The 24,091-nt window shown below is 30.9% G+C and overlaps 3 protein-coding genes across 3 annotated transcripts; all 3 read left to right on the top strand.

The window, feature by feature from the left end:
* The first annotated feature begins 4,957 nt into the window (after positions 1 to 4,957).
* Positions 4,958 to 6,001, top strand: LOC143197569 (non-structural maintenance of chromosomes element 3 homolog). Its single transcript, XM_076406108.1, has 4 exons — positions 4,958 to 5,216; positions 5,274 to 5,490; positions 5,548 to 5,762; positions 5,817 to 6,001. The coding sequence occupies exons 1-4, from the start codon at positions 4,983 to 4,985 to the stop codon at positions 5,925 to 5,927; spliced, it is 777 nt and encodes a 258-aa protein (XP_076262223.1). The 5' UTR covers positions 4,958 to 4,982; the 3' UTR covers positions 5,928 to 6,001.
* Positions 6,002 to 13,856: 7,855 nt separating this feature from the next.
* LOC143197568 (non-structural maintenance of chromosomes element 3 homolog) lies at positions 13,857 to 14,900 on the top strand. The gene is made up of 4 exons (XM_076406106.1): positions 13,857 to 14,115; positions 14,173 to 14,389; positions 14,447 to 14,661; positions 14,716 to 14,900. The coding sequence occupies exons 1-4, from the start codon at positions 13,882 to 13,884 to the stop codon at positions 14,824 to 14,826; spliced, it is 777 nt and encodes a 258-aa protein (XP_076262221.1). The 5' UTR covers positions 13,857 to 13,881; the 3' UTR covers positions 14,827 to 14,900.
* A 7,256-nt stretch (positions 14,901 to 22,156) lies between these two features.
* LOC143197567 (non-structural maintenance of chromosomes element 3 homolog) lies at positions 22,157 to 23,147 on the top strand. Its single transcript, XM_076406105.1, has 4 exons — positions 22,157 to 22,413; positions 22,471 to 22,687; positions 22,745 to 22,959; positions 23,014 to 23,147. Exons 1-4 carry the CDS (start codon positions 22,180 to 22,182, stop codon positions 23,122 to 23,124), a joined length of 777 nt encoding a protein of 258 aa, XP_076262220.1. The 5' UTR covers positions 22,157 to 22,179; the 3' UTR covers positions 23,125 to 23,147.
* The last annotated feature ends 944 nt before the right edge of the window (positions 23,148 to 24,091 follow it).

The following is a 24,091-nucleotide window of genomic DNA, read 5'->3' as shown; positions in this document are numbered from 1 at the left end:
TTGGCATCATCCTGAAAATAGACTATAAAAATACACTTGATATCATAAAAACTAATTTAAATTACCTCTGACATGCCTTGTACTTTACCAATAAGACCGGTGTCAAAATCTACCACATTGTCAAACATTCTATCAATCATATCGAAAATAGTCTACAATTTTGTTTTTCTATTTTTATTTTTGGACTTTGTTGGTTGCTGGAGAGGAGTTTTAGAGTTTTCTTGCTGTTTGTGTGTTTACCCTTCAATCTCAGGAATATTCACTAAACCAGGTAACATTTTCAGAAGCGATCCTTTTTCGATCTTCCTGATCCAGCGACTTCTAAATCATCAACCGTGCATTTTGTTGTAAATGATTTCTTATGGGCTGGCCCAGACTATCTCCAAGTTAACCTCCAAATTACGTTTTTGAGCAGCTTCATACACAATAAAAATGGGTAATTTTATCATTTGATTTTGTTCTTTGCAATTACCTGAAATAAAGGTAAGTTATCTAATCATCATTTTCTATAATAAATTGTCTACTCATTGCTTCAAATGAGAACTCCTCCTTGTTTTGTTAATATAATTTAGAGCTTGCAATGCAGCTTCATTACGAGCATTTTTTATCGTTTGCGCCTCTCCATAAAATTTGACGTCGTTGACGTTAAAATGGACTTTGAAAGGTCCCTTCGTGTCAGAATCATTTCTTCTAACATGAAGAGTATCATTAAAATGAACCGTGTCATTCAGATTATGCAAATAAGATTTTTTCTCTGAAATGTCTGGTGATGCAGTCTTGCCTTCTATTTGTTCCTAAAAGGCACCTTATTTATATGTCTATATTTAACTAAACAATATTGAATACCAAAATATCATTAATTATAGAGTATTGTACAGACATCCCTACCTTTAATGCTAAATTGTTTAGTAAAGCTACAGGTGTTTCTTCAGGTTCTTTTCACTCTTTTTGATCTTCAAAGAATGATGTTGATATTCTGTATTTTTCAGAGCCCTCTGTGTAGCTTTCCTTTGAGCATTCTTCAAGCTTTTACCATCCATTGCTTAATTTTCATTTCCTAAATAGAAAGCGATGGTAAAAACTGTATTGTGCAGAGGTCAATGAAATTTTTGATATATAATTGCATCTAATAATTTCACATTAATATACCTCTTCGTTAATTAATTCATATGAAAATGTAATATCATTACATTCAGCAATTCGTGACTAGAACTTAATGAGGATTTGTCTTCTGCTGGTTCACTAGTCAAACCTAAAACTCGGTTTGTTTCTGGCACAGAGGGATTATTTTTCCACGTTTCCGAATAAAGATACCACGATGAGGTATCTATTATTCTTCAAAGTTAAAAGCGTCCCAGATATAGATCCTTTTATACCAGTGAATTAACTATAAACATTGCTATTTACCAACAATAGAGTCCCTGTCGCCAAAAATATTTTTATATCATTTAATAACAATCCATAACTTAAGCTTAACAAGGAAAATAATAGTAGTATACAATTAAAGCAAATCATACTCAAATAATATAAAGAGAAAACATATATAACCGGGGAAACACACTAAAACTAACCTTAACATAATAATATAGAGCTGTAGGAGGTAAAAAAAATTTCGATATTCTTGATAAAAACTATCGATATTATTAGTAAAAATATAGATAATTTTGGCTAATCTATTGATTTGGTTTATATTGGTTTATTTTTTTTAATACCGTAGTTATTGCACTAAAGATTTCGGTATTTTTTTTCCTCCCATATATTGATTTTTTAAAATTATTTTCTATCGATATGTTTTCTGGCCGCGGACATATTTAAAAATATCAATTAACATATTAAAATACAATAAAATATTTGTGGGGTATTATTCCATTTCATAGAAAAATTCCATTCTTTTTTACAGATCCACAGAACATTCAAATATAAAAGTAATACTACTTCGTTTAAAATTAAATTATAAATTGCATGTTATTGCATGTAATTATTATAATACTGTACAGTAATTTTTTTTTTCTTGTCTTTTTTAAAGTTAGTTTATTATTAAGCCTACTGACTGGCGAGTGGCCAACTTAGAAATTATCCCAGAAGACATCCCGTCTTACCCAGCCTGGTTACTGGCGTGACTGGGATCATTTTCCTCGGATGTCGGATCGGATCTGTGTCGGATTTTGTACTCTTACCTAAGGGCATTCACAAACATCACAAATTTACTTACATGCCCCAGCAGAATTCGAACTCGCGACTATCGCAACAGGGGGACCATCCTGTCGCCTTTACTACTGCGGCAACTAAGCCAGCTATTAAATCGTTTATCATGAAAAAATATTTTATAAAATAAATAAACTTTTTTATAACTATTAATTTGTGATATGTATGGTTGCAGAATGTATGAGCAAATTTAAAAAATTCCCTTATTTCTCATATGATTTATCTACCAAATACTTCATTATAATGAATCAAAAATTATGGATAAATGATCCAGGGTTTTGTAGAAGGGTCGGGGTCAGGATATAATGAGTCAAGTAATAAGGGGTCAAGTTAATGGTAGGTTTTATCAGGATAAACGATATAAATGTGCATGTATTTTGATTTTGTTGATTTGACATTTAGCATGATTTTTTTATTATTGAAATTCACGCCATTTCCTTTAGCTTGTAGGATTGGTTGCATATATCACTTTAAATCTCAACTCCCCACTCTAAACGTTTTTTCCGCTCTATTCTAGGTTTTATTTGAATTAAATATTGGGTTTATTTTGTGTTATGTCAGTTCTATTGCTGCTTTTTAACGTTATTATTCGGTTTCTTTAATAATAACAGAATAACAGTGCATTTAATTTGATTTGTGCTTTTAATGTGAAGATTTATGGTTTTTATATGAAAAAAATCAAAATACCGTGGGGTAAGGTAATGCTCTAAAACTGATTTTGTTTATAATGTATTTTTAATGTGCAGGAATGGTTGATGGTGAACTGAAATCTTGATTCTTGATGTATTGAAACATTTTCGTACTACCGATCAAATCACCTTCAGAGACAGTAGTGTTGTATATTTTAATTGTTATGATAATATTTTACGTATATCAAATTACTAGAAGAAATTAAACTAAAAGTTTTTAATATACGAACAGTTTTTACTTCATTGAATATTCCATATTTATGTTTATTATATAAAAGGGAAGAATAAGAATATATATGTATATTTGCTTTTAGGTGCGCTGATTGTTATTCTACAATTTTAAAAATAATCTCACTTATGACGCCTTTGTTATAATGTATAAATTTTAAATGTTTCAATACTTAGGTTTTATTAAATGGAATTTGAAAATGGTTAGTAAGTGTTAGCTCATGATATATTTTGCGTATACTTTAATATGCAGACGTAAATTACTTCAATGATTATTATAAATCAAATATATTTTCGGGCATATATTGAAGATATTTTTAAGACAAATGTTAGTAACATCATTTTTAAATTACTCACTTAACTTTATTATGGGAGAAACATGATTAACTTAAAAAATAGTGGTCGAATCGACTGTTTTTATTCGATAGTTACCAACACTAATTCAATTTTAGTTGGGGCAGTAAGGAAATGCACTTTTTTATTAGAACATAATTAGCGTTGGGAACTATGGCTAATCAGTCGCTAGTTTCGGTTCGACTGATTGTATTACTTTTTACTATCGACTGTTTTTGAGTCGTGTACTTTTAGTTACTATTTTCGGTTCTACTAGTTTCATTCGACTGCTTTTTAACGTTCTTACTCTGTCGTCCTAGGCGCGACCTTGACAAAAATGTATACCGAATTTATGGTTTCCTAGATTTATATATAATATATTTAGTTTTATGATTTTTTTGGTAGTTTGCTTCTAAATAAAAATATATTGTATATTAATATAGCAACACTTTGGAACGATATTTTTCAAGATTGTTAATGTAATAGGGTAAAAAATTAAAATTGTGAATGACAAATAAGTAATAGGTAATATTTCTTTTGATTGACTTTTTGGTGTGTATCTAACACCCTCGGTTTTTGTTAGAAAATATTTCTGTCCGATAATAAATAAAGCATTAATTTTATTTTAAAAAGCTCTAGTAGTTATTGTGCGATCATTTTTAATTCATGGTTATTGTAATACATGTTATATATCACATAGTAATACATGTTTAGTTTAAGTTGTATTGTATTGTTTATATTTATTTAGTATATTGTTTAAAAATAGCAATTCATCTCAGAACATTCAAATATAAAAGTAACTCCACTTCCTTTAAAATGTAATTAAGTATTATAGATATATTAATAGTATTCAGTAATGTTTTTCTTTTTCTTTTTTAAAGTTAGTACGTGAAGGAATACGTACATCTCCGTCTCGCGTATACTAAGGTTGTAAAATATAAGCAAATATTAAATTAATTGCTCCAAGCAATTATATCCGTCCTTTCCTCTCTTACAATTTATATAGGAAAGGGATCGAACATACTCGTCTGACATTAAGAATTAAAATAAAAAGCTAAGCCGTGCATTAGATTTTGCATATTTTGTAGTGGTTAGTAGGCATGTTGGCCACAAAAAATATCGATATGTCGAAGGAAAAAATATCCATATTTTTTGCAATAAGTATAAGATATATCGATATTTTACAAAAAAATGTATGTATATTTTTAATTGAAAATAAACATAGTCAAATATTAGCCTAAAAAATATTTTTTTCTAAAACTCTTAAGGAATAACGGTATTTTTGATAAACCATTAAAATTAAGTACCAGAATTCACTAAACGTTTAAAAATAAGTTCCGATTTGAAAGTTTTTTTTAATTGTACTTAATCTTCTGAAATTATATCATCTAAAAAATATCGATATATCGACAAAAAAATATCGATATTTTCTCTGCATCCCTAGCGGCTAGTTATTTAAATTTTTGTGTTGATAGTGCTGTATGGAGATAGCTGATACACGATTTTAAAGTTCTTCAAGTCGTAAAAATGTCGAAGAAGCGAAGATCAGTTAGCGGGTCTCAAAAAACCAAATCACAGACTGATCCAGACGTACCGGATCAAAATACAGAAAATATAATCAATGATGTAGTCAGGTACATTATTCTTAAAGCTGACGAAAATTCATTTTATACCAGATCCGAATTAAATCAAAATGTAATTCACAAAAAGGGCCAATGCGTGGATAGTGTTATACAACAAGCAATTAAGGTTCTGGAAAATGTTGGTATTATTATTGTTATATGGATGTTGTTGATATTGTTTTGCATACATTTTTAGGTATATGGTTACACACTTACTGAATATGATGATGTAAAAATGAAAAAAAAAATTTATTTTTTAATTAGTATGTTGCCTTCTGTAAATTATTCCGATGAAGAGGAAGAATGTGTTTCTAGTTATGAAACTGGTTCAAATGTACCAAATGCTGCTCACAAGATACTGACTCTATTAATTTTATCCCATATATTTATGACAAACGCGCCAGTATCAGACAGTGAGCTCTACGATACCATTCCTTTATTGTTTTTATATTGTTGATTTATTATTTCAGAATCCCTTTATAGTTTCCTGAAGTCCTTGGATATTGATGTAGAAGTTGAGCATCCATTTTTCGGTAAAGTCAAAGAATATATAAGAGAAACCTTGATAAAGAATTATTACCTTCACTGTGAGTTTGATGAGAAAACGAAAATACAAACTTTCCAATGGGGGATTCGAGCTGAAATTGAAATCTCAAAGATGAAGGTTTTACAGTTCGTGTGTGAGGTAACTATTTCAGTTGACTTATAAGCACATTGTCAGGTTATTATTGATTTACAGATGTATGGAAATAAGCAACCAAAAGACTGGCCAGAACATTACAGAGCGGCCGAGAATCAGTTCAAAGAAAGAGAAGAGCTAAAGGAAGAAACAAGGGATGAATCAAGCTAGTCACCGATACTGGTAGAACTACAATATAAAGTTTATTTGTATACAAAAATTGTATCTTCTTAACTAATACAATATAAATAAAAAGATATAGGAAAATGTTAAATCTCATTGGTCCTTACATTGCGTTGTAAGCTGGGCCGCGACCTCCTTCTGGGACCACCCAGTTATTCTGGCTGGGGTCCTTGATGTTGCACGTCTTACGGTGGATGGCCCTCTCCAGAATCGAGTGACACAAACTTATACACACCAGCGGGACAATAACAATCTTCGAGTCCGTCGAAGACGCCTAAGTTTCGTTTGACAGGATTTTGCGAGTTTAAAGTGTTGCCTAACATAATTTGTGTTATACACTATATGTACGCTTTTAGTTGACTTTAAAAGATTCCAGTTGTGTTTTGATGACATTTGGGTGATTATTTTATGAACTTTTAAACAATTCATTAATAAAAAAAACTTATTTTTGTGTAATGCTCTAATTTTTCATTAGGTACAATCCTTTTAACTAACTTTCGGCAAGGTAATAAAACCCGTGGCAAAGACTACTAAGCATCCTCCAGGAAAAGTGAGATTGGGGATACTGTGAAAACTGCCGGTGCCCTGGTGAGATCCTATTGCCGTCTTCGAAGTGATGCTTTATGAACGGATGGTGTTTGAACCTGCGAAGAAACGAACATTACCGCATTACCGATCTTTGGATATTCAGTACTTTTGGAATTCCTTGTACGGGCTCAGGTACAGATTGATGTAATCCAAACCCGACGGCGATCAGGGATACCTCGTCGTTAAATGATACAGAAAGGATCCTCCGTAGGTGTTCTTATCCAAGGGCCAGCCGATGGTGTGCTCCGCGCACCCGGTTTATGTTTGAATCATTCGTCGCGATATCTTTAACGCTCCCGTCATCGTTGTACAGGACTTCGGAAGGTGCATAACCCGGGCCCACGGCCTCAGCTTGCTCTCCCAACCACCGAATAACGTGTCCCAGCGGGACGATATAGTTCCCGTGATTAAACATCGGAGTTCCTGACGAAATATCATTTATTCAATATATAAATCGATTTAAGATAAAGAATCCAACCTGGCAGGGCTGGTACCGGAATCCTACCGGTGCTAGGTAATAGACCGAACTTATCCTCCGTTAGGGGAGTGTTCAGAGGCGCGCCCTTCTCTTTCCAGTCCCATTTATAGGGCCTTCTCGACGATGATTACCTAAAAATCTATGTTCCGTATAGACCACCGATCAAGTGTGCTATGACTTCGATTCCACCGACCCTGATTTTCTTCCCTTCCGCGTCCAACAGTTGTTTGGCTCGTATAGTCGCGCTTATTCCAGTTGGACCATCGCCGACTATCAGAATATCAGTTTACATCTAGAATGTGTAATTTAAGAAAAATTAATCCTTTCAAGGTAAGTAATAATTTTAGCATGACATGTCAGACAGAAATTGTGAAGAATATATATTATAAATTTAAATAGTGTAGATACTTAAAGTGGTAGAAAAAATAGTGTTTTAAGCTGGGCATATATTTTTTCAGACTATTGAAGAAGAATTAACAGACTGTAACAGGAATAAAGCCAAAGCCAAGTCTCTTTGAAACAATTTTTTTGTTTTAATACGGACAAATTCTATGCATATTTATAATCAGACTTATAGACAGACAGGTAAAATAATAAAAATGATATCAATAAAATAATTGGTTATATAATGTTTAATTCATAATAATATATATTGTACAATTTTCTTAATATGTCACTCAAATTACCAATATTAACCTACGGGATAACGATGTCTTCTTTTCTTACTTAAATGGTAGTTGTTAAAAATAGAACCTTTTTTATTTATTATTATAGCAATAATATAGAATAAATTATGTTTTAATGAAAAAACAGCTGAATCATAGTGTATTTTATATTAAAATTACCTTTCCATCTTGGATCTTCTTCTCTTGGATGAATGAAATATAGTGTGTTATCTTAGAAAATTGATCCGAATATATTCCTATTTAACCCAACTGCTGGACTAGAAAATATGATTAGTTATATTTAAGAGTTCAAAGGTTACTTCACAATATACTATAAATAAAATAAAGCTCCAGACAATAATTGTATCATTACATATAATCATTTTAAGCTATAAAATTTAAAATATCTTATAAAATTTGTTTTCGACAAATTAATTAAATATTCCGAATTAAAATGAAATTTTAGATATTTTCAACGAATTCCCTAAATGCAAACTCATTTTCTTTTATTTTAACAGGGAATTGTATAATTAAAGGTAACAGAAATACCTTACTCAAAAAATCAAAGTCCAACTCAGAGGTTCAAACAAAATATATCAAAATAAACTGAGCTCAGTGCAATTTTTATTTATTAACCTTTGCCAACAAAGTAACTTATATCTATAAATGTAATTTTATGAAAATCGGTCTTATAACATAAATATAATACTAAATAACACATAAAGTCACAGTTCAGAATCCTTTTTCTCATCTTCTATGTTGATTGTCTCCTATATATCAATCTTGGAATAATTCTATGTCCAAAATATTACTACAATATTAAATAAGTGTATTTTCATCTGTAATAAGATTGTGGGAAAATAAAAATGATACGGCAAGACCGATTGTTTAGAAACAGACATTTGACAAGATTGTAGAAATTTGTTTTTTGGATTGCCGAGCGAATTTAAACCAAATAAAATTACCTGACATCTGTGGAATTTTCGAAAAATTTATCTAGTAATCCTAGTTAAAAGAGCACATTCAATCCATATTTAGCTACTAGGTCACGAGAATTTTTGATATTTACGCCTTCACTCAAGCACATCTAAATAATAATGTAAGGAAAAAGGCTTTAAAAAACTCTGTATCAATAATTTCTTACAAAAGCTTATATTGTTCCCAATCATAAGACTGCGTAGTGTTGTTCATTCTCAAGGAACTCAGTATATTGTACTTCTAAGTTTAAAAGGTGACCTAATTTTAAGATTTGTTGGAATTGGCATCATCCTGAAAATAGACTATAAAAATACACTTGATATCATAAAAACTAATTTAAATTACCTCTGACATGCCTTGTACTTTACCAATAAGACCGTTGTCAAAATCTACCACATTGTCAAACATTCTATCAATCATATCGAAAATAGTCTACAATTTTGTTTTCCTATTTTTATTTTTGGACTTTGTTGGTTGCTGGAGAGGAGTTTTAGAGTTTTCTTGCTGTTTGTGTGTTTACCCTTCAATCTCAGGAATATTCACTAAACCAGGTAACATTTTCAGAAGCGATCCTTTTTCGATCTTCCTGATCCAGCGACTTCTAAATCATCAACCGTGCATTTTGTTGTAAATGATTTCTTATGGGCTGGCCCAGACTATCTCCAAGTTAACCTCCAAATTACGTTTTTGAGCAGCTTCATACACAATAAAAATGGGTAATTTTATCATTTGATTTTGTTCTTTGCAATTACCTGAAATAAAGGTAAGTTATCTAATCATCATTTTCTATAATAAATTGTCTACCCATTGCTTCAAATGAGAACTCCTCCTTGTTTTGTTAATATAATTTAGAGCTTGCAATGCAGCTTCATTACGAGCATTTTTTATCGTTTGCGCCTCTCCATAAAATTTGACGTCGTTGACGTTAAAATGGACTTTGAAAGGTCCCATCGTGTCAGAATCATTTCTTCTAACATGAAGAGTATCATTAAAATGAACCGTGTCATTCAGTTTATGCAAATAAGATTTTTTCTCTGAAATGTCTGGTGATGCAGTCTTGCCTTCTATTTGTTCCTAAAAGGCACCTTATGAATATGAATATGAATTGAATAAATATTGAATACCAAAATATCATTAATTATAGAGTATTGTACAGACATCCCTACCTTTAATGCTAAATTGTTTAGTAAAGCTACAGGTGTTTCTTCAGGTTCTTTTCACTCTTTTTGATCTTCAAAGAATGATGTTGATATTCTGTATTTTTCAGAGCCCTCTGTGCAGCTTTCCTTTGAGCATTCTTCAAGCTTTTACCATCCACTGCTTAATTTTCATTTCCTAAATAGAAAGCGATGGTAAAACCTGTATTGTGAGGTCAATGAAATTTTTGATATATAATTGCATCTAATAATTTCACATTAATATACCTCTTCGTTAATTAATTCATATGAAAATGTAATATCATTACATTCAGCAATTCGTGACTAGAACTTAATGAGGATTTGTCTTCTGCTGGTTCACTAGTCAAACCTAAAACTCGGTTTGTTTCTGGCACAGAGGGATTATTTTTCCACGTTTCCGAATAAAGATACCACGATGAGGTATCTATTATTCTTCAAAGTTAAAAGCGTCCCAGATATAGATCCTTTTATACCAGTGAATTAACTATAAACATTGCTATTTACCAACAATAGAGTCCCTGTCGCCAAAAATATTTTTATATCATTTAATAACAATCCATAACTTAAGCTTAACAAGGAAAATAATAGTAGTATACAATTAAAGCAAATCATACTCAAATAATATAAAGAGAAAACATATATAACCGGGGAAACACACTAGAACTAACCTTAACATAATAATATAGAGCTGTAGGGGGTAAAAAAAATTTCGATATTCTTGATAAAAACTATCGATATTATTAGTAAAAATATAGATAATTTTGGCTAATCTATTGATTTGGTTTATATTGGTTTATTTTTTTTAATACCGTAGTTATTGCACTAAAGATTTCGGTATTTTTTTTCCTCCCATATATTGATTTTTTAAAATTATTTTCTATCGATATGTTTTCTGGCCGCGGACATATTTAAAAATATCAATTAACATATTAAAATACAATAAAATATTTGTGGGGTATTATTCCATTTCATAGAAAAATTCCATTCTTTTTTACAGATCCACAGAACATTCAAATATAAAAGTAATACTACTTCGTTTAAAATTAAATTATAAATTGCATGTTATTGCATGTAATTATTATAATACTATACAGTAATTTTTTTTCTTGTCTTTTTTAAAGTTAGTTTATTATTAAGCCTACTGACTGGCGAGTGGCCAACTTAGAAATTATCCCAGAAGACATCCCGTCTTACCCAGCCTGGTTACTGGCGTGACTGGGACCATTTTCCTTGTCGGATTTTGTACTCTTACCTAAGGGCATTCACAAACATCACAAATTTACTTACATGCCCCAGCAGAATTCGAACTCGCGACTATCGCAACAGGGGGACCATCCTGTCGCCTTTACTACTGCGGCAACTAAGCCAGCTATTAAATCGTTTATCATGAAAAAATATTTTATAAAATAAATAAACTTTTTTATAACTATTAATTTGTGATATGTATGGTTGCAGAATGTATGAGCAAATTTAAAAAATTCCCTTATTTCTCATATGATTTATCTACCAAATACTTCATTATAATGAATCAAAAATTATGGATAAATGATCCAGGGTTTTGTAGAAGGGTCGGGGTCAGGATATAATGAGTCAAGTAATAAGGGGTCAAGTTAATGGTAGGTTTTATCAGGATAAACGATATAAATGTGCATGTATTTTGATTTTGTTGATTTGACATTTAGCATGATTTTTTTATTATTGAAATTCACGCCATTTCCTTTAGCTTGTAGGATTGGTTGCATATATCACTTTAATTCTCAACTCCCCACTCTAAACGTTTTTTCCGCTCTATTCTAGGTTTTATTTGAATTAAATATTGGGTTTATTTTGTGTTATGTCAGTTCTATTGCTGCTTTTTAACGTTATTATTCGGTTTCTTTAATAATAACAGAATAACAGTGCATTTAATTTGATTTGTGCTTTTAATGTGAAGATTTATGGTTTTTATATGAAAAAAATCAAAATACCGTGGGGTAAGGTAATGCTCTAAAACTGATTTTGTTTATAATGTATTTTTAATGTGCAGGAATGGTTGATGGTGAACTGAAATCTTGATTCTTGATGTATTGAAACATTTTCGTACCACCGATCAAATCACCTTCAGAGACAGTAGTGTTGTATATTTTAATTGTTATGATAATATTTTACGTATATCAAATTACTAGAAGAAATTAAACTAAAAGTTTTTAATATACGAACAGTTTTTACTTCATTGAATATTCCATATTTATGTTTATTATATAAAAGGGAAGAATAAGAGAATATATATGTATATTTGCTTTTAGGTGCGCTGATTGTTATTCTACAATTTTAAAAATAATCTCACTTATGACGCCTTTGTTATAATGTATAAATTTTAAATGTTTCAATACTTAGGTTTTATTAAATGGAATTTGAAAATGGTTAGTAAGTGTTAGCTCATGATATATTTTGCGTATACTTTAATATGCAGACGTAAATTACTTCAATGATTATTATAAATCAAATATATTTTCGGGCATATATTGAAGATATTTTTAAGACAAATGTTAGTAACATCATTTTTAAATTACTCACTTAACTTTATTATGGGAGAAACATGATTAACTTAAAAAATAGTGGTCGAATCGACTGTTTTTATTCGATAGTTACCAACACTAATTCAATTTTAGTTGGGGCAGTAAGGAAATGCACTTTTTTATTAGAACATAATTAGCGTTGGGAACTATGGCTAATCAGTCGCTAGTTTCGGTTCGACTGATTGTATTACTTTTTACTATCGACTGTTTTTGAGTCGTGTACTTTTAGTTACTATTTTCGGTTCTACTAGTTTCATTCGACTGCTTTTTAACGTTCTGACTCTGTCGTCCTAGGCGCGACCTTGACAAAAATGTATACCGAATTTATGCTTTCCTAGATTTATATATAATATATTTAGTTTTATGATTTTTTTGGTAGTTTGCTTCTAAATAAAAATATATTGTATATTAATATAGCAACACTTTGGAACGACATTTTTCAAGATTGTTAATGTAATAGGGTAAAAAATTAAAATTGTGAATGACAAATAAGTAATAGGTAATATTTCTTTTGATTGACTTTTTGGTGTGTATCTAACACCCTCGGTTTTTGTTAGAAAATATTTCTGTCCGATAATAAATAAAGCATTAATTTTATTTTAAAAAGCTCTAGTAGTTATTGTGCGATCATTTTTAATTCATGGTTATTGTAATACATGTTATATATCACATAGTAATACATGTTTAGTTTAAGTTGTATTGTATTGTTTATATTTATTTAGTATATTGTTTAAAAATAGCAATTCATCTCAGAACATTCAAATATAAAAGTAACTCCACTTCCTTTAAAATGTAAGTATTATAGATATATTAATAGTATTCAGTAATGTTTTTCTTTTTCTTTTTTAAAGTTAGTACGTGAAGGAATACGTACATCTCCGTCTCGCGTATACTAAGGTTGTAAAATATAAGCAAATATTAAATTAATTGCTCCAAGCAATTATATCCGTCCTTTCCTCTCTTACAATTTATATAGGAAAGGGATCGAACATACTCGTCTGACATTAAGAATTAAAATAAAAAGCCAAGCCGTGCATTAGATTTTGCATATTTTGTAGTGGTTAGTAGGCATGTTGGCCACAAAAAATATCGATATGTCGAAGGAAAAAATATCCATATTTTTTGCAATAAGTATAAGATATATCGATATTTTACAAAAAAATGTATGTATATTTTTAATTGAAAATAAACATAGTCAAATATTAGCCTAAAAAATATTTTTTTCTAAAACTCTTAAGGAATAACGGTATTTTTGATAAACCATTAAAATTAAGTACCAGAATTCACTAAATGTTTAAAAGTAAGTTCCGATTTGAAAGTTTTTTTTAATTGTACTTAATCTTCTGAAATTATATCATCTAAAAAATTTCGATATATCGACAAAAAAATATCGATATTTTTTCTGCATCCCTAGCGGCTAGTTATTTAAATTTTTGTGTTGATAGTGCTGTATGGAGATAGCTGATACACGATTTTAAAGTTCTTCAAGTCGTAAAAATGTCGAAGAAGCGAAGATCAGTTAGCGGGTCTCAAAAAACCAAATCACAGACTGATCCAGACGTACCGGATCAAAATACAGAAAATATAATCAATGATGTAGTCAGGTACATTATTCTTAAAGCTGACGAAAATTCATTTTATACCAGATCCGAATTAAATCAAAATGTAATTCACAAAAAGGGCCAATGCGTGGATAGTGTTATACAACAAGCAATTAAGGTTCTGGAAAATGTTGGTATTATTATTGTTATATGGATGTTGTTGATATTGTTTTGCATACATTTTTAGGTATATGGTTACACACTTACTGAATATGATGATGTAAAAATGAAAAAAAAAATTTATTTTTTAATTAGTATGTTGCCTTCTGTAAATTATTCCGATGAAGAGGAAGAATGTGTTTCTAGTTATGAAACTGGTTCAAATGTACCAAATGCTGCTCACAAGATACTGACTCTATTAATTTTATCCCATATATTTATGACAAACGCGCCAGTATCAGACAGTGAGCTCTACGATACCATTCCTTTATTGTTTTTATATTGTTGATTTATTATTTCAGAATCCCTTTATAGTTTCCTGAAGTCCTTGGATATTGATGTAGAAGTTGAGCATCCATTTTTCGGTAAAGTCAAAGAATATATAAGAGAAACCTTGATAAAGAATTATTACCTTCACTGTGAGTTTGATGAGAAAACGAAAATACAAACTTTCCAATGGGGGATTCGAGCTGAAATTGAAATCTCAAAGATGAAGGTTTTACAGTTCGTGTGTGAGGTAACAATTTCAGTTGACTTATAAGCACATTGTCAGGTTATTATTGATTTACAGATGTATGGAAATAAGCAACCAAAAGACTGGCCAGAACATTACAGAGCGGCCGAGAATCAGTTCAAAGAAAGAGAAGAGCTAAAGGAAGAAACAAGGGATGAATCAAGCTAGTCACCGATACTGGTAGAACTACAATATAAAGTTTATTTGTATACAAAAATTGTATCTTCTTAACTAATACAATATAAATAAAAAGATATAGGAAAATGTTAAATCTCATTGGTCCTTACATTGCGTTGTAAGCTGGGCCGCGACCTCCTTCTGGGACCACCCAGTTATTCTGGCTGGGGTCCTTGATGTTGCACGTCTTACGGTGGATGGCCCTCTCCAGAATCGAGTGGCACAAACTCATACACACCAGCGGGACAATAACAATCTTCGAGTCCGTCGAAGATGCCTAAGTTTCGTTTGACAGGATTTTGCGAGTTTAAAGTGTTGCATAACATAATTTGTGTTATACACTATATGTACGCTTTTAGTTGACTTTAAAAGATTCCAGTTGTGTTTTGATGACATTTGGGTGATTATTTTATGAACTTTTAAACAATTCATTAATAAAAAAAACTTATTTTTGTGTAATGCTCTAATTTTTCATTAGGTACAATCCTTTTAACTAACTTTCGGCAAGGTAATAAAACCCGTGGCAAAGACTACTAAGCATCCTCCAGGAAAAGTGAGATTGGGGATACTGTGAAAACTGCCGGTGCCCTGGTGAGATCCTATTGCCGTCTTCGAAGTGATGCTTTATGAACGGATGGTGTTTGAACCTGCGAAGAAACGAACATTACCGCATTACCGATCTTTGGATATTCAGTACTTTTGGAATTCCTTGTACGGGCTCAGGTACAGATTGATGTAATCCAAACCCGACAGCGATCAGGGATACCTCGTCGTTAAATGATACAGAAAGGATCCTCCGTAGGTGTTCTTATCCAAGGGCCAGCCGATGGTGTGCTCCGCGCACCCGGTTTATGTTTGAATCATTCGTCGCGATATCTTTAACGCTCCCGTCATCGTTGTACAGGACTTCGGAAGGTGCATAACCCGGGCCCACGGCCTCAGCTTGCTCTTCCAACCACCGAATAACGTGTCCCAGCGGGACGATATAGTTCCCGTGATTAAACATCGGAGTTCCTGACGAAATATCATTTATTCAATATATAAATCGACAGACAGACAGGTAAAATAATAAAAATGATATCAATAAAATAATTGGTTATATAATGTTTCATTCATAATAATATATATTGTACAATTTTCTTAATATGTCACTCAAATTATCAATATTAATCTACGGGATAACGATGTCTTCTTTTCTTACTTAAAAGGTAGTTGTTAAAAATAGAACCTTTTTTATTTATTATTATAGCAATAATATAGAATAAATTATGTTTTAATGAAAAAAGAGCTGAATCATAGTGCATTTTATATTAAAATTACCTTTCCATCTTGGATCTTCTTCTCTTGGATGAATGAAATATAGTGTGTTATCTTAGAAAATTGATCCGAATATATTCCTATTTAACCCAACTGCTGGACTAGAAAATATGATTAGTTATATTTAAGAGTTCAAAGGTTACTTCACAATATACTATAAATAAAATAAAGCTCCAGACAATAATTGTATCATTACATATAATCATTTTAAGCTATAAAATTTAAAATATCTTATAAAATTTATTTTCGACAAATTAATTAAATATTCCGAATTAAAATGAAATTTTAGATATTTTCAACGAATTCCCTAAATGCAAACTCATTTTCTTTTATTTTAACAGGGAATTGTATAATTAAAGGTAACAGAAATACCTTACTCAAAAAATCAAAGTCCAACTCAGAGGTTCAAACAAAATATATCAAAATAAACTGAGCTCAGAGCAATTTTTATTTATTAACCTTTGCCAACAAAGTAACTTATATCTATAAATGTAATTTTGTGAAAATCGGTCTTATAACATAAATATAATACTAAATAACACATAAAGTCACAGTTCAGAATCCTTTTTCTCATCTTCTATGTTGATTGTCTCCTATATATCAATCTTGGAATAATTCTATGTCCAAAATATTACTACAATATTAAATAAGTGTATTTTCATCTGTAATAAGATTGTGGGAAAATAAAAATGATACGGCAAGACCGATTGTTTAGAAACAGACATTTGACAAGATTGTAGAAATTTGTTTTTTGGGTTGCCGAGCGAATTTAAACCAAATAAAATTACCTGACATCTGTGGAATTTTCGAAAAATTTATCTAGTAATCCTAGTTAAAAGAGCACATTCAATCCATATTTAGCTACTAGGTCACGAGAATTTTTGATATTTACGCCTTCACTCAAGCACATCTAAATAATAATGTAAGGAAAAAGGCTTTAAAAAACTCTGTATCAATAATTTCTTACAAAAGCTTATATTGTTCCCAATCATAAGACTGCGTAGTGTTGTTCATTCTCAAGGAACTCAGTATATTGTACTTCTAAGTTTAAAAGGTGACCTAATTTTAAGATTTGTTGGAATTGGCATCATCCTGAAAATAGACTATAAAAATACACTTGATATCATAAAAACTAATTTAAATTACCTCTGACATGCCTTGTACTTTACCAATAAGACCGTTGTCAAAATCTACCACATTGTCAAACATTCTATCAATCATATCGAAAATAGTCTACAATTTTGTTTTCCTATTTTTATTTTTGGACTTCGTTGGTTGCTGGAGAGGAGTTTTAGAGTTTTCTTGCTGTTTGTGTGTTTACCCTTCAATCTCAGGAATATTCACTAAACCAGGTAACATTTTCAGAAGCGATCCTTTTTCGATCTTCCTGATCCAGCGACTTCTAAATCATCAACCGTGCATTTTGTTGTAAATGATTTCTTATGGGCTGGCCCAGACTATCTCCAAGTTAACCTCCAAATTACGTTTTTGAGCAGCTTCATACACAATAAAAATGGGTAATTTTATCATTTGATTTTGTTCTTTGCAATTACCTGAAATAAAGGTAAGTTATCTAATCATCATTTTCTATAATAAATTGTCTACTCATTGCTTCAAATGAGAACTCCTCCTTGTTTTGTTAATATAATTTAGAGCTTGCAATGCAGCTTCATTACGAGCATTTTTTATCGTTTGCGCCTCTCCATAAAATTTGACGTCGTTGACGTTAAAATGGACTTTGAAAGGTCCCTTCGTGTCAGAATCATTTCTTCTAACATGAAGAGTATCATTAAAATGAACCGTGTCATTCAGTTTATGCAAATAAGATTTTTTCTCTGAAATGTCTGGTGATGCAGTCTTGCCTTCTATTTGTTCCTAAAAGGCACCTTATGAATATGAATATGAATATGAATTGAATAAATATTGAATACCAAAATATCATTAATTATAGAGTATTGTACAGACATCCCTACCTTTAATGCTAAATTGTTTAGTAAAGCTACAGGTTCTTTTCACTCTTTTTGATCTTCAAAGAATGATGTTGATATTCTGTATTTTTCAGAGCCCTCTGTGCAGCTTTCCTTTGAGCATTCTTCAAGCTTTTACCATCCACTGCTTAATTTTCATTTCCTAAATAGAAAGCAATGGTAAAAACTGTATTGTGAGGTCAATGAAATTTTTGATATATAATTGCATCTAATAATTTCACATTAATATACCTCTTCGTTAATTAATTCATATGAAAATGTAATATCATTACATTCAGCAATTCGTGACTAGAACTTAATGAGGATTTGTCTTCTGCTGGTTCACTAGTCAAACCTAAAACTCGGTTTGTTTCTGGCACAGAGGGATTATTTTTCCACGTTTCCGAATAAAGATACCACGATGAGGTATCTATTATTCTTCAAAGTTAAAAGCGTCCCAGATATAGATCCTTTTATACCAGTGAATTAACTATAAACATTGCTATTTACCAACAATAGAGTCCCTGTCGCCAAAAATATTTTTATATCATTTAATAACAATCCATAACTTAAGCTTAACAAGGAAAATAATAGTAGTATACAATTAAAGCAAATCATACTCAAATAATATAAAGAGAAAACATATATAACCGGGGAAACACACTAGAACTAACCTTAACATAATAATATAGAGCTGTAGGGGGTAAAAAAAATTTCGATATTCTTGATAAAAACTATCGATATTATTAGTAAAAATATAGATAATTTTGGCTAATCTATTGATTTGGTTTATATTGGTTTATTTTTTTTAATACCGTAGTTATTGCACTAAAGATTTCGGTATTTTTTTTCCTCCCATATATTGATTTTTTAAAATTATTTTCTATCGATATGTTTTCTGGCCGCGGACATATTTAAAAATATCAATTAACATATTAAAATACAATAAAATATTTGTGGGGTATTATTCCATTTCATAGAAAAATTCCATTCTTTTTTACAGATCCACAGAACATTCAAATATAAAAGTAATACTACTTCGTTTAAAATTAAATTATAAATTGCATGTTATTGCATGTAATTATTATAATACTATACAGTAATTTTTTTTCTTGTCTTTTTTAAAGTTAGTTTATTATTAAGCCTACTGACTGGCGAGTGGCCAACTTAGAAATTATCCCAGAAGACATCCCGTCTTACCCAGCCTGGTTACTGGCGTGACTGGGATCATTTTCCTTGTCGGATTTTGTACTCTTACCTAAGGGCATTCACAAACATCACAAATTTACTTACATGCCCCAGCAGAATTCGAACTCGCGACTATCGCAACAGGGGGACCATCCTGTCGCCTTTACTACTGCGGCAACTAAGCCAGCTATTAAATCGTTTATCATGAAAAAATATTTTATAAAATAAATAAACTTTTTTATAACTATTAATTTGTGATATGTATGGTTGCAGAATGTATGAGCAAATTTAAAAAATTCCCTTATTTCTCATATGATTTATCTACCAAATACTTCATTATAATGAATCAAAAATTATGGATAAATGATCCAGGGTTTTGTAGAAGGGTCGGGGTCAGGATATAATGAGTCAAGTAATAAGGGGTCAAGTTAATGGTAGGTTTTATCAGGATAAACGATATAAATGTGCATGTATTTTGATTTTGTTGATTTGACATTTAGCATGATTTTTTTATTATTGAAATTCACGCCATTTCCTTTAGCTTGTAGGATTGGTTGCATATATCACTTTAATTCTCAACTCCCCACTCTAAACGTTTTTTCCGCTCTATTCTAGGTTTTATTTGAATTAAATATTGGGTTTATTTTGTGTTATGTCAGTTCTATTGCTGCTTTTTAACGTTATTATTCGGTTTCTTTAATAATAACAGAATAACAGTGCATTTAATTTGATTTGTGCTTTTAATGTGAAGATTTATGGTTTTTATATGAAAAAAATCAAAATACCGTGGGGTAAGGTAATGCTCTAAAACTGATTTTGTTTATAATGTATTTTTAATGTGCAGGAATGGTTGATGGTGAACTGAAATCTTGATTCTTGATGTATTGAAACATTTTCGTACCACCGATCAAATCACCTTCAGAGACAGTAGTGTTGTATATTTTAATTGTTATGATAATATTTTACGTATATCAAATTACTAGAAGAAATTAAACTAAAAGTTTTTAATATACGAACAGTTTTTACTTCATTGAATATTCCATATTTATGTTTATTATATAAAAGGGAAGAATAAGAGAATATATATGTATATTTGCTTTTAGGTGCGCTGATTGTTATTCTACAATTTTAAAAATAATCTCACTTATGACGCCTTTGTTATAATGTATAAATTTTAAATGTTTCAATACTTAGGTTTTATTAAATGGAATTTGAAAATGGTTAGTAAGTGTTAGCTCATGATATATTTTGCGTATACTTTAATATGCAGACGTAAATTACTTCAATGATTATTATAAATCAAATATATTTTCGGGCATATATTGAAGATATTTTTAAGACAAATGTTAGTAACATCATTTTTAAATTACTCACTTAACTTTATTATGGGAGAAACATGATTAACTTAAAAAATAGTGGTCGAATCGACTGTTTTTATTCGATAGTTACCAACACTAATTCAATTTTAGTTGGGGCAGTAAGGAAATGCACTTTTTTATTAGAACATAATTAGCGTTGGGAACTATGGCTAATCAGTCGCTAGTTTCGGTTCGACTGATTGTATTACTTTTTACTATCGACTGTTTTTGAGTCGTGTACTTTTAGTTACTATTTTCGGTTCTACTAGTTTCATTCGACTGCTTTTTAACGTTCTGACTCTGTCGTCCTAGGCGCGACCTTGACAAAAATGTATACCGAATTTATGCTTTCCTAGATTTATATATAATATATTTAGTTTTATGATTTTTTTGGTAGTTTGCTTCTAAATAAAAATATATTGTATATTAATATAGCAACACTTTGGAACGACATTTTTCAAGATTGTTAATGTAATAGGGTAAAAAATTAAAATTGTGAATGACAAATAAGTAATAGGTAATATTTCTTTTGATTGACTTTTTGGTGTGTATCTAACACCCTCGGTTTTTGTTAGAAAATATTTCTGTCCGATAATAAATAAAGCATTAATTTTATTTTAAAAAGCTCTAGTAGTTATTGTGCGATCATTTTTAATTCATGGTTATTGTAATACATGTTATATATCACATAGTAATACATGTTTAGTTTAAGTTGTATTGTATTGTTTATATTTATTTAGTATATTGTTTAAAAATAGCAATTCATCTCAGAACATTCAAATATAAAAGTAACTCCACTTCCTTTAAAATGTAAGTATTATAGATATATTAATAGTATTCAGTAATGTTTTTCTTTTTCTTTTTTAAAGTTAGTACGTGAAGGAATACGTACATCTCCGTCTCGCGTATACTAAGGTTGTAAAATATAAGCAAATATTAAATTAATTGCTCCAAGCAATTATATCCGTCCTTTCCTCTCTTACAATTTATATAGGAAAGGGATCGAACATACTCGTCTGACATTAAGAATTAAAATAAAAAGCCAAGCCGTGCATTAGATTTTGCATATTTTGTAGTGGTTAGTAGGCATGTTGGCCACAAAAAATATCGATATGTCGAAGGAAAAAATATCCATATTTTTTGCAATAAGTATAAGATATATCGATATTTTACAAAAAAATGTATGTATATTTTTAATTGAAAATAAACATAGTCAAATATTAGCCTAAAAAATATTTTTTTCTAAAACTCTTAAGGAATAACGGTATTTTTGATAAACCATTAAAATTAAGTACCAGAATTCACTAAATGTTTAAAAGTAAGTTCCGATTTGAAAGTTTTTTTTAATTGTACTTAATCTTCTGAAATTATATCATCTAAAAATTTCGATATATCGACAAAAAAATATCGATATTTTTTCTGCATCCCTAGCGGCTAGTTATTTAAATTTTTGTGTTGATAGTGCTGTATGGAGATAGCTGATACACGATTTTAAAGTTCTTCAAGTCGTAAAAATGTCGAAGAAGCGAAGATCAGTTAGCGGGTCTCAAAAAACCAAATCACAGACTGATCCAGACGTACCCGATCAAAATACAGAAAATATAATCAATGATGTAGTCAGGTACATTATTCTTAAAGCTGACGAAAATTCATTTTATACCAGATCCGAATTAAATCAAAATGTAATTCACAAAAAGGGCCAATGCGTGGATAGTGTTATACAACAAGCAATTAAGGTTCTGGAAAATGTTGGTATTATTATTGTTATATGGATGTTGTTGATATTGTTTTGCATACATTTTTAGGTATATGGTTACACACTTACTGAATATGATGATGTAAAAATGAAAAAAAAAATTTATTTTTTAATTAGTATGTTGCCTTCTGTAAATTATTCCGATGAAGAGGAAGAATGTGTTTCTAGTTATGAAACTGGTTCAAATGTACCAAATGCTGCTCACAAGATACTGACTCTATTAATTTTATCCCATATATTTATGACAAACGCGCCAGTATCAGACAGTGAGCTCTACGATACCATTCCTTTATTGTTTTTATATTGTTGATTTATTATTTCAGAATCCCTTTATAGTTTCCTGAAGTCCTTGGATATTGATGTAGAAGTTGAGCATCCATTTTTCGGTAAAGTCAAAGAATATATAAGAGAAACCTTGATAAAGAATTATTACCTTCACTGTGAGTTTGATGAGAAAACGAAAATACAAACTTTCCAATGGGGGATTCGAGCTGAAATTGAAATCTCAAAGATGAAGGTTTTACAGTTCGTGTGTGAGGTAACAATTTCAGTTGACTTATAAGCACATTGTCAGGTTATTATTGATTTACAGATGTATGGAAATAAGCAACCAAAAGACTGGCCAGAACATTACAGAGCGGCCGAGAATCAGTTCAAAGAAAGAGAAGAGCTAAAGGAAGAAACAAGGGATGAATCAAGCTAGTCACCGATACTGGTAGAACTACAATATAAAGTTTATTTGTATACAAAAATTGTATCTTCTTAACTAATACAATATAAATAAAAAGATATAGGAAAATGTTAAATCTCATTGGTCCTTACATTGCGTTGTAAGCTGGGCCGCGACCTCCTTCTGGGACCACCCAGTTATTCTGGCTGGGGTCCTTGATGTTGCACGTCTTACGGTGGATGGCCCTCTCCAGAATCGAGTGGCACAAACTCATACACACCAGCGGGACAATAACAATCTTCGAGTCCGTCGAAGATGCCTAAGTTTCGTTTGACAGGATTTTGCGAGTTTAAAGTGTTGCATAACATAATTTGTGTTATACACTATATGTACGCTTTTAGTTGACTTTAAAAGATTCCAGTTGTGTTTTGATGACATTTGGGTGATTATTTTATGAACTTTTAAACAATTCATTAATAAAAAAAACTTATTTTTGTGTAATGCTCTAATTTTTCATTAGGTACAATCCTTTTAACTAACTTTCGGCAAGGTAATAAAACCCGTGGCAAAGACTACTAAGCATCCTCCAGGAAAAGTGAGATTGGGGATACTGTGAAAACTGCCGGTGCCCTGGTGAGATCCTATTGCCGTCTTCGAAGTGATGCTTTATGAACGGATGGTGTTTGAACCTGCGAAGAAACGAACATTACCGCATTACCGATCTTTGGATATTCAGTACTTTTGGAATTCCTTGTACGGGCTCAGGTACAGATTGATGTAATCCAAACCCGACAGCGATCAGGGATACCTCGTCGTTAAATGATACAGAAAGGATCCTCCGTAGGTGTTCTTATCCAAGGGCCAGCCGATGGTGTGCTCCGCGCACCCGGTTTATGTTTGAATCATTCGTCGCGATATCTTTAACGCTCCCGTCATCGTTGTACAGGACTTCGGAAGGTGCATAACCCGGGCCCACGGCCTCAGCTTGCTCTTCCAACCA

Source organism: Rhynchophorus ferrugineus, unplaced genomic scaffold, assembly GCF_030347505.1.
Source record: "Rhynchophorus ferrugineus isolate W39M unplaced genomic scaffold, kcgeb_rfMv2 rfM5, whole genome shotgun sequence".
In the NCBI taxonomy this organism is placed as follows: Eukaryota; Metazoa; Arthropoda; class Insecta; order Coleoptera; family Curculionidae; genus Rhynchophorus; species Rhynchophorus ferrugineus.
This window is presented reverse-complemented; position numbering and strand designations above follow the sequence as displayed.

Bases quoted from the DNA above. Each gene is read 5' to 3' on its own strand.
- LOC143197569 (XM_076406108.1), top strand. From the start codon at position 4,983: ATGTCGAAGAAGCGAAGATCAGTTAGCGGGTCTCAAAAAACCAAATCA. The intron at 5,217-5,273 runs GTTGGTATTATT...ATACATTTTTAG, and splicing joins CAATTAAGGTTCTGGAAAAT to GTATATGGTTACACACTTAC. The intron at 5,491-5,547 runs GTGAGCTCTACG...TTATTATTTCAG, and splicing joins AAACGCGCCAGTATCAGACA to AATCCCTTTATAGTTTCCTG.
- LOC143197568 (XM_076406106.1), top strand. From the start codon at position 13,882: ATGTCGAAGAAGCGAAGATCAGTTAGCGGGTCTCAAAAAACCAAATCA. The intron at 14,116-14,172 runs GTTGGTATTATT...ATACATTTTTAG, and splicing joins CAATTAAGGTTCTGGAAAAT to GTATATGGTTACACACTTAC. The intron at 14,662-14,715 runs GTAACAATTTCA...ATTGATTTACAG, and splicing joins TTTTACAGTTCGTGTGTGAG to ATGTATGGAAATAAGCAACC.
- LOC143197567 (XM_076406105.1), top strand. From the start codon at position 22,180: ATGTCGAAGAAGCGAAGATCAGTTAGCGGGTCTCAAAAAACCAAATCA. The intron at 22,688-22,744 runs GTGAGCTCTACG...TTATTATTTCAG, and splicing joins AAACGCGCCAGTATCAGACA to AATCCCTTTATAGTTTCCTG. The intron at 22,960-23,013 runs GTAACAATTTCA...ATTGATTTACAG, and splicing joins TTTTACAGTTCGTGTGTGAG to ATGTATGGAAATAAGCAACC.